Source organism: Hemicordylus capensis, chromosome 6 (genome assembly GCF_027244095.1).
Source record: "Hemicordylus capensis ecotype Gifberg chromosome 6, rHemCap1.1.pri, whole genome shotgun sequence".
In the NCBI taxonomy this organism is placed as follows: Eukaryota; Metazoa; Chordata; class Lepidosauria; order Squamata; family Cordylidae; genus Hemicordylus; species Hemicordylus capensis.
In genome coordinates this window covers 9,202,501-9,214,293 of record NC_069662.1, presented here as the reverse complement: position 1 = coordinate 9,214,293, position 11,793 = coordinate 9,202,501, and the positions used below count along the sequence as shown (strand labels likewise).

Sequence of the window (11,793 nt, the reverse complement as noted above, 5' to 3'; positions counted from 1 at the left end):
ATAGCTAGAAGTGTCAAGGGGAATAACAAAATCTTCTTTACATATCTCAGAAGTAGAATACCTGCCAGGGAGGCAGTTGGTCCCTTAGATGATGAGGGTGTGAAAGGGAGGGATTATTAAGAAGGATAAGAAGATTGCAGAGAAACTGAATGAGTTATTTGCATCTGTGTTCACATCAGAGAATACTGACCATGATATACCCTTCCCGGAATTGAGCTTCTCAGGCTTGGAGGTTGAAGAACTGGGCAAATTTGAGGTGACAAGGGAAGATCTTCTAAACTGTCTTGAAGACCTGAAAATTAAAAAATTGCCAGGGCTAGATGGCATCCACCCAAGAGTTCTGAAGGAACTCATATATGAAATTGTTGATCTCCTAGCAAAAATATGTAACTTGTCCCTACAATCAGGCTCTGCATGAAAGGAGTGGAAAGTAGCTAATGCAACTCTGATTTTTAAAAAGGGATCCAGGGAGGATCCGGGAAACTACAGGCCAATTAGCTTAACTTCTGTGCTGGGTAAATTGATGGAAAGCATATTTAAGGACAAAATTGTTAAACATATAGAAGAACAGGCCTTGCTGAAGGAGAACCAGCATGGCTTCTGCAACAGCAAGCCTTGCCTCACTAACCTTTTGGAGGTCTTTGAGAGTGTCAACAGGCATGTGGATAAAGGGTGATCCAGATGACATAGCAAATACTTGGACTTCCAAAAAGCTTTTGAAAACGTTCCCCACCCAAGCCTTTTGAATAAGCAGCAGGGCTGTTCTTATGTTCTTATGATACCCTTACTGGCATCGTTTATGAATTAAATGTTTTGTTTTGACTGTATTCTTAGGCAACAGGCATGGAGATATTTCCCTTAGGGGATAGGGCCACTCTAGGAAGAGCATCTGCATGCTTTCATGCAGAAGGGTCCAAGTTCCTTCCTTCCCTGGCATCTCCAACAAAGGGCTGAAAGAGAGAGTCCTGTCTGCAACCTTGGAGAAGCCAGTGCCAATCTGGGTAGACAATAATGAGCTAGGTTTGACTCTGTATAAGGCTTCTATATTCCTATGTTCCTAAGATACATCTGTCCAATTGATTCACTTCTAATGTGTACATGTACAGGCTTATATATTATTTCCCAAGGATAAATTTAATAAAGAATCATTTTTTAAGCAGCAAAACATTATTTATTATCATTAAAGTCACATTTATTATCATTAAAGTCTCAGGGGATAAAATTGTCTGGTACCTGAAAGATAGATAAACTTTATTATAGTCTTTGACCAGTACATACATATTTTATTTATTGTTAAATTTATACCCTGCCTTTCATTAAAAAAAAAACAACCCATGGTGGCTCACAATAAAATTTAAAAACACGATTATAAAAAAAAGACACATTAAAATATTGAGCTAAAAAGTATAAAAACAGATCTGTTTTTTTTTTTTTTTAAATTAAAACACAAGCATAAAAACAGTACAAAATACAAGAAGCAGCAGTGGAGACAATCATATAAATGCCTGGGTAAAAAGCCACGATTTGACATGCTTTCTAAAAACTGTGATTTCTAAAAACATGAAGGAACATGATACCCATTACAATAACAACAGTACAGTTTTTATGAATATACGATGTTATCGTATATTCTGTAGCAATAGCAATAAAAAAAAGACCTCATTGAAAATATGCATTTCTACTACAGAAGCAAAGTTACAGAAAGAAAAAGACGTCTTTGCGTTGGCCGGGAATCGAACCCGGGTCAACTGCTTGGAAGGCAGCTATGCTCACCACTATACCACCAACGCTCACGTCTAAAACCTCTTTCTATGGCATTCCATATAGCAACGAAATTATAGTCATTATCTCTCTGAGTTCCACAAGGTGGCACCATAAGCCAAGCAATTCATATCGAATTTCAGTAATTCATACCGAAGTTTCTCAAAGCTTTTCCCTTTCTATGAATCGAGACAAGACATTTCCTCCAAACTTCCACAAATTAAAAGACTGTAAAGCGCCAATTCAGTCTCGTTTCCTAACCTCCTCCCCCACTTTTAAATACCTTCCAAGCTCATTGGTGACGATTCCAAAGAAAGCATTATAACTAGATTGCATCTCGACGACCCGAATGCCCCAACAAATTATCTGTTTTCGGGCTTCAAAACTAGTGCTCCAGGTGAGGCTCGAACTCACAACCTCGGCATTGCTTTGTGACGAGTACTGCTGTATAAGTACCGCGCGCTAACCGATTGCGCCACTGGAGCTGCTGCTAAGCCGGGCTTTACTCAGTTTCATCTGTGCAAGTCAAAAATGCTTTGTTTTAGTCGAAAACTCTTTGCAGTCTAACAGTTTAGTTAGCATAGAAGGACCCCGTCACTTGTTTTAACGGAAGATGGCGTCTTTACCCTGTTAAGCGCGAATTCTTCAAGGAAACAGAGAAAGATGTCCCGGAATCTTGCTAATTCACGATCATATCATAGCCAGCGAGATGGCTGCGCCTCCAATCCCATCCCATAGTGTCTTTGCTTGTCCTAGGAAATAAGCAGCAAAAGGAAGCAAGGCGGCATCCTTACATTGTTCAAAATGCACGAAGTAAGTTTTCGAGTTACTCAGAACTCTTTATCAAGCTAGATAGTAATATCTTTGCAGAAGTGGAGACATCAACATTGCTTCCGGCTGCTTCCAGGACACTCATCCCCACTCCTGTCTCGGCATAGTCATTGGGTTTAATTCAATCCAAAACAATTCAATGCAAAACAAGCACGCTTATCCTTCATTGCGCCATTCAGATCATGCATGAAATGTCATCCATAGTAGGCAGAAGGATCACACACACACACACACACAATTAGAGAAGGAGGGGGGAAATCATAAAGGCGGAGTCAAAGAGGTATGGGGTAGAAAAGGTGTAGTCCTAGACCATTGATTGTTATGTAAACTAAAGCAGGAGTAACAATTCCCAACAGCAAGAATGGTAGCTACAGCAACAGGGCTACTGAGCTTCTTGGGGGCTTCTGCAACATGTCTGAATGCATTACTTGGTTGCTGAACGCTTGTGCCTCGTTCACACGAGCATGTACATAGTTTGATTTCTGAATCCTTAATAACTGCGGGCTGACCGTCTGGACTGACTCCACTAAAAAGAGACTGCGTTTCTGATGCTGTGAGGAGACATGATTGAAGGTACTTTCTGGATGTCATCATGAATCTTTGATGGTGGTTCATTCCCACGTGCCAGGAGATGTTGGACCCCGATTGTAGATACACGAGGAAGTTCTCTGCAGACTAGTTGTGTGTTAAATAGTGCTGGAGGGTGGGGGGCCATTATTCTGAGTTCACTCTAAAGCTCCCTCTGTGTGGCACTTGGCTTGTGAGGATACATCTGAAAGACATTTGCCGGGGTGAGGTAAATGCTCAGTGTTGATCTTTGAGCTGACTGATTTAGTATTATGTCGATTAGCTTTTAGAAAAGTATCCTGCCCGAGAACCTGTGGGATTACTCTCAAAGCCAATTTATACATCACAACTCTCGAGATCTATAAAATGACGTATTGCAAAAAGAGCTTTCACGGGGTAGTCGTGGCCGAGTGGTTAAGGCGATGGACTAGAAATCCATTGGGGTCTCCTCGCGCAGGTTCGAATCCTGCCGACTACGTCAAAATAGTATTTTGAGTGTTCGCCTGTGTTAAAAATATTTCCTTTTCTCACATCTTAAAATATTATTTTCTAGAAAGATCTACTCTCCGCATCCCTTTCCGTTTGCTCAGCATCTTAATTTGTAAAAGAAGAGAGGGATTGACTGCCTGGGTGGATACACTCAAATTCCTAGCATCGCTTGCTTGCCAAGATGAATTAGGGTAGGAAAGTCATCAATGGCATTCTCTGACCTTGTTTCCTGTTGCTTAATTTGCTCAGGAGCTGCCCTTTGGCATGGAAATAGCTTGCAGGCCGAGGGTGAGTTCGACAGGCAGGGGTTTCTTAATCCTGAACGAGCACTTTGCTCGCGCTTCAGTCCGAGCTTGATACACACTCAAGACGGGCAGGTTTGAGAATCGGGGGTGGGAAATGAAAAATGGAGATTGACGTCTCCTGCCATTCACAGCCGGGCCTCGGGAATCAGAAAGACTTGGGTCCTCAGATGAAGTTGGACTACAACTCCCATCATCCGGCCATTGTGCCTGCGGATGATGGGAGTTGTAGTCCAATGACATCTGGGGACCCAAGTTAGGGAACCCTTGATGTAAAGTAACAGACATGGCACACATTCGCACGTGCGGGACCGACGAGCTCAGGCTCAGCTGCTGAATATGCAGCCCCTATTTACTTCCCTACAGCGGACGAGTCTGGTGTGGTTGGTGTTTTCATGCCTCAGCTGACAGATTCCTTAGTCCACATTTTAATTTTTCTCTTTTAAAAAGTGCTGGGCGTGAAATTATGCTCTCAGTCACACGCCCTGTCACAAATAGTCCCAAGTGAGTGGCAACAGACATTTATTCAGAGGGCAGCCGAAAACAAGGGGTTCGTTCGCCACCATTCTGTGGATGTGTGTGTCTTTGTGGTGCCATATCTGGACAGATTTCTGTACTTATTGTGCTTTTTAAAACAGTATCTGGGTTTTGTGAAAAGTGCAGCACATTTGTGTCTGAGCTTCTGATGTCCGGCTGTATATTTGACAAAAAAACCCCCTGTGATCGAAAATAGGAGAGGATGGAATAAAAATAAGTTCGTATGAGGTAGTGTGGCCGAGCGGTCTAAGGCGCTGGATTTAGGCTCCAGTCTCTTCGGAGGCGTGGGTTCGAATCCCACCGCTGCCAAGAGCTCTTTTCGTTCATGATTCTTGACCTCACGCTCACTCAGCCAATCATTCATACATACCTGTGTTTACACGAAAGTAAATCTTTCGAAGGGGTGGAATGATTGGGCTGCAGCCTTGGTTTTTGGCATCTTCCAAAGTCCTGTTTTCCTTCTTGTGTGCACTTTTCCCAGTCAAATGCGCATGGCAGAGTATATGCGTGGCGCGGCTGAAAAGCGGATTCGGTTCTTTTGCTGTTGCATGCTACAAAATCGAGTGTAGGCGGTCCAATACGGGAATGGCGTGAGAATGGAGACAAGTACATAACCACTGCCACGGTCTCCTCCTCTGCTTTCTCGGGTTTCTGTAGTTTCTTTATCTGGCGCCACAGGGTTAGCAATCCATCTATTACATGAACACTATAATTGGAAAAAATAAGGGTTGGGGAGGGAAAAAATGACAGTGTATTTGAAAAACGTGTGGCTACAGGCGCCCGGCTAGCTCAGTCGGTAGAGCATGAGACTCTTAATCTCAGGGTCGTGGGTTCGAGCCCCACGTTGGGCGGAGATAGCTTTTTAGAAGTCTCTCGGTTTTTTTGGTTAAGAAAACAATTATTTTTGAACTCTATTGCTGCTGCAGTATTTTAAATAAACATAAACGAAGAGCTGAGGTAGAGTAGATGGATAAAGAAAATACATGCGCCCAACGTGGGGCTCGAACCCACGACCCTGAGATTAAGAGTCTCATGCTCTACCGACTGAGCTAGCCGGGCACTCGCTTACTAAATGCTTCCAAATGCACTGTCATCTGCTCTTTTCTGAACAAACACCGTCCCTCCTGCGCCAACCAATCACCACCATTATCAGCTTCACATAACATGACCATCATCTAGCTTATGATTTTTTTTAGTGTCCAAAACACTTCTGTATGTTATCAATTTTTACAGCAACCCTGCAAGGCAGGCCACTCTTATAATACTAATTATGCAGACTGTCTAAATCTATCTAGTGAATTCATCGTTGAAGTGACATTTGAATCATGGACTAATTAACACCCTACACTGCCCAATAGCAACGCCTTGAAATTGGTTTCAAAGAGAAATGTCTCCACAATCTCGGTCCATACAGATGATCTAATTGTTAAAAATTAAAAACAGGCAATCGGCTCTCAGTTTAACCCAGTCTTCCTTCTGCTTTTAGGGCTCTAAGCTAGGCTTCAGTCATTTTATAAATGGAGCTGACTGAGATATGGTACAAGAATGCAATGGAGCAGCCTAACAGACCTTCCCAGCTAACTGTACCTGTGCAGCAAGGGAAGCTGCAATTTTTGATGCCCTACCCTTCCTCAGGAAGCACTCTGTGTCATCCAAAAATATGTCCCCGAGGGGTGAACAACCCTCAGAGACATACTTTGGGGTGGGGCAGAGCACTCCCTCCCTGGGGAAGGGGAGCGCATCAAAAATTGCAGCTTTGCCCCAGCAGTGTAGTTAGTTGGCAGGTTCTGCTGCCTCTCTTCCCCCTGGACAGAATTCTGGGTGGAAGTCCAGGGCCTCCACATCCCCTGAGGGGCCCCCAATCCTCTTTAGTTTGTGCCACTCAGTGTGGTCACTGCACTAATGCTTCTGCTAATGCATATTTGCATAAATACAATCATACCTCGCCAACCGCAAGGGTTCAGTTCTGGCAAAACCTCGCCATTGGCAAATATGCGGTTGGCGAGCAATTGAAATCAATGAGAATCAGGGGTAGGAGAACAGCAGTCGCCAAAAAAAAAAAAAAATTAAAGAAAAAATACAATTTTTTTTTGCCAAGAATAAGCAAAAGGAGGGAGCAAATTGAACCTTTTGAAAATTCTGAACCCCTAAAAATCACTCGAAGGCACTTTTGAGAACTCCCAAAAAACACTGAAAATCAATTTATCACTATAAATTGCGAGGAGTTGGCAGGGCCAGCAAGAAGAATGACTGGATTGAACCTCTCAACCCCGCAAAACTGCGGAACACTGCTCCCCCCCTCAATCACTAGAAAATCTCGCCAAACTGTGGATACTCAGGTCGTGGTTGGTGAGACCAGCCACAATCGCCCAGTCGCGGATACTCAAAACCGCGATTGGGGAAACCGTCGTTAGTGAGGGATGACAGTATACCTGTTTTATATTCTCACATTCTATGTTCTTCAGTTGCTGTTTGTGCCCTCAAGATCCCTCATGTTAAAAATACTGCATGTGCCGAATTGTCCTTAGAAAGCCCTGTCCAGGTGTGAAACCTGGGGAAAATTGGCCAGTGTGGGGCCCACTTCCAGTAGATTTTAATGGGGATTAAAAGAGTGGGGCCTATGGTGCTTGCCCTGCTCATCCTGTCCTAAGGACTGCCCTGTCCGTGCATCTGTGTGTGTGTGTAGGGGGATGATGCTTAACTTGCAGCTGTTGGGGGGGCGGTGGGGCTCCAAAGGCCTTTGGGTCCAGGCTCCAAAATTACCTAGGATGCACCTCTGTGCATTCTTGCTCTGTATGTCAGCTGCTGTTTCATGAAAAGACTTGTATTCCCAGGTATGGAACAGTTTTCTGTAGCTTGTATTTATAATCGCTGCTTGGTTCTTTATTTTGTAAGCTGCATTGGTTGTAAATCCTATATAATAAAAGGCTAAGTGAGTGGCCATGGCTTTGGAACGTTGGGGATCTGCGTCCCTGCCTCCCTGGGCTGTTCTGGGCCTGTGCGAAGCACAGGCCCAGAAGAGCCCAAGGGACACAGGACCTCAGACACCAGTGTCCCACAGTCACGGGCGGCCATTAGCCGGTGTGTGGCGGCGGGGGAAAGTGGCCGAGGCGGCGGCGGAGCCGCCGCCTCGGCCATGAGCTGCGGCACGGCGAGAGGAGGCCGAGGCAACCAGAAGCGGCCGCCCTGAAAAAGGCGAGGGCAATGGCGGCGGGGGAAGACCGAGACGGGGGACAGGGAAGCTGGGCGAGGTGGCGGCGAAGCCGCCAACGAGGCCCCCGCCCGCTCACAGCCGTCGCCGCCGCCTGCTCACCCGCCCTCCCAGCTGCCCAAAATGAAGCTGGGCGAGGTGGCGGCGAAGCCGCCAACGAGGCTCCCGCCCGCTCACAGCCGCCACCGCCGCCTGCTCACCCGCCCTCCCAGCTGCCCAAAATCTCCTTCCCCGCTCCCCCCCAAAAAAGATTAAGGGTCAAAATGGCCCATGAGAAGGTTGCCGCCCCCGCCTATCGCCCTCCCAGCTGTTGAAGACCACCTTACCCGCTCCAGCCCGAGGGAAAAGAGAGGAGCTCACGAGCAGAGCTCCTCTCTGTGCTAAGTCACTGCTCAAACTGCCGCTATGGACGCAAAGGACGCCTATTGCGTCCATTACGACAGTATATGCAGCAGCTTAACACAGAGAATAGCTCTGTTTCCGAGTTCCTCTCTTCTCCTTCGGGCTGGAGCGGGTAAGGTGGGCTCCGGCAGCTGGGTGCGCGGGAGGGCGATAGGCGGGGGCGGCCACCTTCTCATGGGCCATTTTGGCCGTTATTCATCCACCCCCCCCCCAAAAAAAGTAAAAGCAAAATAAGGAAGAACAAAAACAGAGAACAACAACAAAACAAAAAACAAAAAGAGAGAGGGGACAAGGGTGGGGGGAAGAGACAGAAAGAGAGAGAGAGACAGAAAAGACGGGATAGAAAGCTAGCGCCCGTTATCATAACGGGCTTAAAAATACTAGTTGCTACATAAAAACAGGACGTATACACTGAAGTAACAGGACATCACAGCATTGCTGGCAGGTGGGTTTAACCTTCCCGGGCTCTGTGACTTTCTGAACAGCCAGAATGATCTCTTGGTAATGAGTAAGACACACATTTTAATATAGGCCATGCAGCATGCTCACATTTATGCCTTTAATTCAGTGTTATCAGACTAAGCTTAGTGAGATGGCACCAAAACAAAACACATGAGGGCCAAATTCAAATTCCTCTCTTACCCTTTTGGTTTCAAGTTCAACTTGATTTTTGTAAGGAGCTCTTCTTCTGTTTTGAATAGTTGAAAACTCATGTTTCCCGCCACTGAACAGGAAGCAATAAACCTAACTGACTCTACTGAGAGGAAGATTTTAATTAACATATGGTTTGGAAAGGCCCTTTTGTGAATGAGATTCACTTGGCAATAAGTATGATAGGAGAATCATGGCCATGCACAAGGGCGTTCCCTGGATAAACACATTGCTGTGAAATGCTTGTTGAAACCTATTTTTTAATTCCACTTGCAGCAATCTTTGGGAATGCAATGAATCAGCAGAGCTGGAGGGTTTATTAATTATATTATTATTATTATTATTAATTATTATTATTATTATTAATTTTTACATTTATCTCCCGCTCTTCCTCCAAGGAGCCAAGAGCGATGTACTACATACTTGAGTTTTTCCTCACAACAACCCTGCGAAGTAGGTTAGGCTGAGAGACAAGTGACTGGCCCAGAGTCACCCAGCTAGTTTCATGGCTGAATGGGGATTTGTACTTGGGTCTCCCCGGTCCTAGTCCAGCACTCTAACCCTTCATATATATGTTTGAGGACAGAGGGATAATTCTGAGGAGTGAAGCTTCCTGAAGAAAGGGAAGGCTATTTCCATACTAAAGATTTTACCTGGAACTTTCTCTCTATATCTTAATTTGAATGTGTTTATCACAATATCTTTCTTTATTTCTGAGACAATTTGGAATAAAATGTCAAGTGATGTGTGGAGTAATTTGAAGCATGTACAAGGTGGTAGCGTGGCCGAGCGGTCTAAGGCGCTGGATTAAGGCTCCAGTCTCTTCGGAGGCGTGGGTTCGAATCCCACCGCTGCCAAGCAGTAACGTTTTCTTCTCAAGGTCAATGAAAAACCAGAAAGCAGTGTGTTAAAATTAGGCTTCTTGTTATATGGAACATAAGTATAGGAAAGTTGCTAACCAGTGAATTACGTGCTTCCTCATTCTGCCCTACATAAAGGTAGTGTGAGTGTGATTGTTTTGTTGAAAAGAATTCGCATCAATTTCAGAATTTTCTTTTCCTCAGTCTAGACTTAATTTGTCGGATTTAATGACCAAATACAGAAAAATAAGATCTAAGATCGCTACTCGCTAAAAACCCTTTACTTCTCAGAGGCCTCTGGAAAATTCAAAGGAAAGCTCATTTCTTTTTAGTACATTCAATTAAGGCTTGATAGCAATATGTTCTCCGATACATTTTACAGAATGGATACTTTAATTCTTCGAAATATTATCTCCTTTGGACCGCTATTCAGTGGAGAAAATAAAGCGTCCCTGGGTGGGCTCGAACCACCAACCTTTCGGTTAACAGCCGAACGCGCTAACCGATTGCGCCACAGAGACCCTGCTTGTCCAACTATCCAAAATATCAAGAATATATAGAAATCCAGTCACCAATCAATTTAGCTTTAATGCCATTACTTAAAGTATGGTTACATGTTGCATCTTGCAGAATTTCATTCTTGGACATTTGTATATTTTAGAAATATAGAAGGGGCAAAGTGCATTGAGTGACGGGGGAGGGGGCAACTTTCTGAAACATGCTACGTTTCCGGGGGTGGTTGGGGGGGAACCTGTGTTTCACACTGATGTGAAGCTAAAGGCGGGGGACTCATTGGGCATTACTTTCTGTATGTAGGTTGATGGTTCTTAAATTAAAACAAACAAACTTTTGAGCATGCCAAAAGTGTCTTTCCATTAAGTGACCAAAACGGTCCAGAATAGGGAGAAACCAAGCTATTTGGTGTTTTTTTGGGGGGGGGACTTTTCGGGGGAGGGAACTTATTTTTCAGAAGGGAACTTATTTGTTGGGGTTTGGGGACGAACCCTCTGGCACCGCCGACGATTCTGCTCGTACGCTAAGTGGTTAAAAATCACAAACAAAGAAAAGGGTGCGGACTGCGGAGGCGGGAAGAAGAAAAGATCTTATTTGCGCGGGAAATTCAAACGCCAAGAGGAAAAAGTAGCCCTCGCCGCTCTTAGCCAATCAGCAGAGGGCGAGTTGATTATAAACACCCACTTAGCGGCGACATTTGTTTCCACTTTTCCTCTCTGTCCTGACCTGTGAAGTGGTCAAGGCCTTTCCGGAGAGATGGCCCGTACCAAGCAAACAGCTCGCAAGTCCACCGGCGGGAAGGCGCCGCGCAAGCAGCTGGCCACCAAGGCCGCCCGGAAGAGCGCCCCGGCCACGGGAGGCGTCAAGAAGCCGCACCGCTACCGGCCGGGCACCGTGGCCCTGCGCGAGATCCGGCGCTACCAGAAGTCGACGGAGCTGCTGATCCGCAAGCTGCCCTTCCAGCGGCTGGTGCGCGAGATCGCGCAGGACTTCAAGACCGACCTGCGCTTCCAGAGCTCGGCGGTGATGGCCCTGCAGGAGGCCAGCGAGGCGTACTTGGTTGGCCTCTTTGAGGATACCAACCTCTGCGCCATCCACGCCAAGCGCGTCACCATCATGCCCAAGGACATCCAGCTGGCCCGCCGCATCCGGGGCGAGAGGGCTTAAGGAAGAGGCTGCAAGATTTTGCAAGCAAACTGTTGCGACACAAAAGGCTCTTTTAAGAGCCGCCCAATCTCTCCTGGGAAAGAGCTGGGATTCACGGACCGCCTGCTTTTCAACTGTGTCTCTCGCACAACTTTCGTGCACATATCTTAAGTTGTGAGAAACTCATAAATGCGAAATTCCATTAGCTAGTCAAGCAGGTCTAGCTTGCTCCAAGACTCAAGCAGGTCTTTCTTGCTTTGCAGAAAATACTGAGCTAGGTGGACCAATGGTCTGACTCAGTATATGGCAGCTTCCTATGTTCCTATGCTGAGTAGTAAGCCCTTTGATGTTAAGATTGTGAGCACACTCCTTTCTCCCCAGTGGGTGCCCAAGACGGTTTTCATTCTAATATGTTACTCGTCTCTGCTTCTCCCATGGCTGAAGAATATGGGTTTCTGCATAGGCTTCATGTCTCATTCCCCATTTTCCCCTGCGGGATCGCAAGTTTAGGGAATTGACACCT

The 11,793-nt window shown here is 45.6% G+C and overlaps 1 protein-coding gene and 8 non-coding genes across 9 annotated transcripts in view; 5 read left to right on the top strand and 4 right to left on the bottom strand.

Moving 5' to 3' along the window:
* Window positions 1-1,718: 1,718 nt before the first annotated feature.
* TRNAG-UCC (transfer RNA glycine (anticodon UCC)) lies at window positions 1,719-1,790 on the bottom strand. The gene has a single exon. It is a non-coding gene; the product is annotated as a tRNA-Gly (tRNA).
* A 360-nt stretch (window positions 1,791-2,150) lies between these two features.
* TRNAI-UAU (transfer RNA isoleucine (anticodon UAU)) lies at window positions 2,151-2,246 on the bottom strand. Its single transcript has 2 exons — window positions 2,209-2,246; window positions 2,151-2,186 (listed from the first exon to the last, which is right to left on the bottom strand). It is a non-coding gene; the product is annotated as a tRNA-Ile (tRNA).
* Window positions 2,247-3,555: 1,309 nt separating this feature from the next.
* TRNAS-AGA (transfer RNA serine (anticodon AGA)) lies at window positions 3,556-3,637 on the top strand. Its single transcript has one exon. It is a non-coding gene; the product is annotated as a tRNA-Ser (tRNA).
* A 1,077-nt stretch (window positions 3,638-4,714) lies between these two features.
* On the top strand, window positions 4,715-4,796 carry TRNAL-UAG (transfer RNA leucine (anticodon UAG)). The gene has a single exon. It is a non-coding gene; the product is annotated as a tRNA-Leu (tRNA).
* Window positions 4,797-5,265: 469 nt separating this feature from the next.
* Window positions 5,266-5,338, top strand: TRNAK-CUU (transfer RNA lysine (anticodon CUU)). The gene has a single exon. It is a non-coding gene; the product is annotated as a tRNA-Lys (tRNA).
* A 135-nt stretch (window positions 5,339-5,473) lies between these two features.
* TRNAK-CUU (transfer RNA lysine (anticodon CUU)) lies at window positions 5,474-5,546 on the bottom strand. The gene has a single exon. It is a non-coding gene; the product is annotated as a tRNA-Lys (tRNA).
* A 3,980-nt stretch (window positions 5,547-9,526) lies between these two features.
* On the top strand, window positions 9,527-9,608 carry TRNAL-AAG (transfer RNA leucine (anticodon AAG)). Its single transcript has one exon. It is a non-coding gene; the product is annotated as a tRNA-Leu (tRNA).
* A 450-nt stretch (window positions 9,609-10,058) lies between these two features.
* Window positions 10,059-10,132, bottom strand: TRNAN-GUU (transfer RNA asparagine (anticodon GUU)). Its single transcript has one exon. It is a non-coding gene; the product is annotated as a tRNA-Asn (tRNA).
* Window positions 10,133-10,843: 711 nt separating this feature from the next.
* Window positions 10,844-11,793, top strand: part of LOC128329717 (uncharacterized) — an 18,835-nt gene continuing 17,885 nt past the window's right edge. The window contains exon 1 of the mRNA XM_053261329.1: window positions 10,844-11,285. Coding sequence (XP_053117304.1) covers window positions 10,881-11,285 — 405 coding nt within the window. The 5' untranslated portion in view covers window positions 10,844-10,880. The remainder of the gene's footprint in view (window positions 11,286-11,793) is intronic.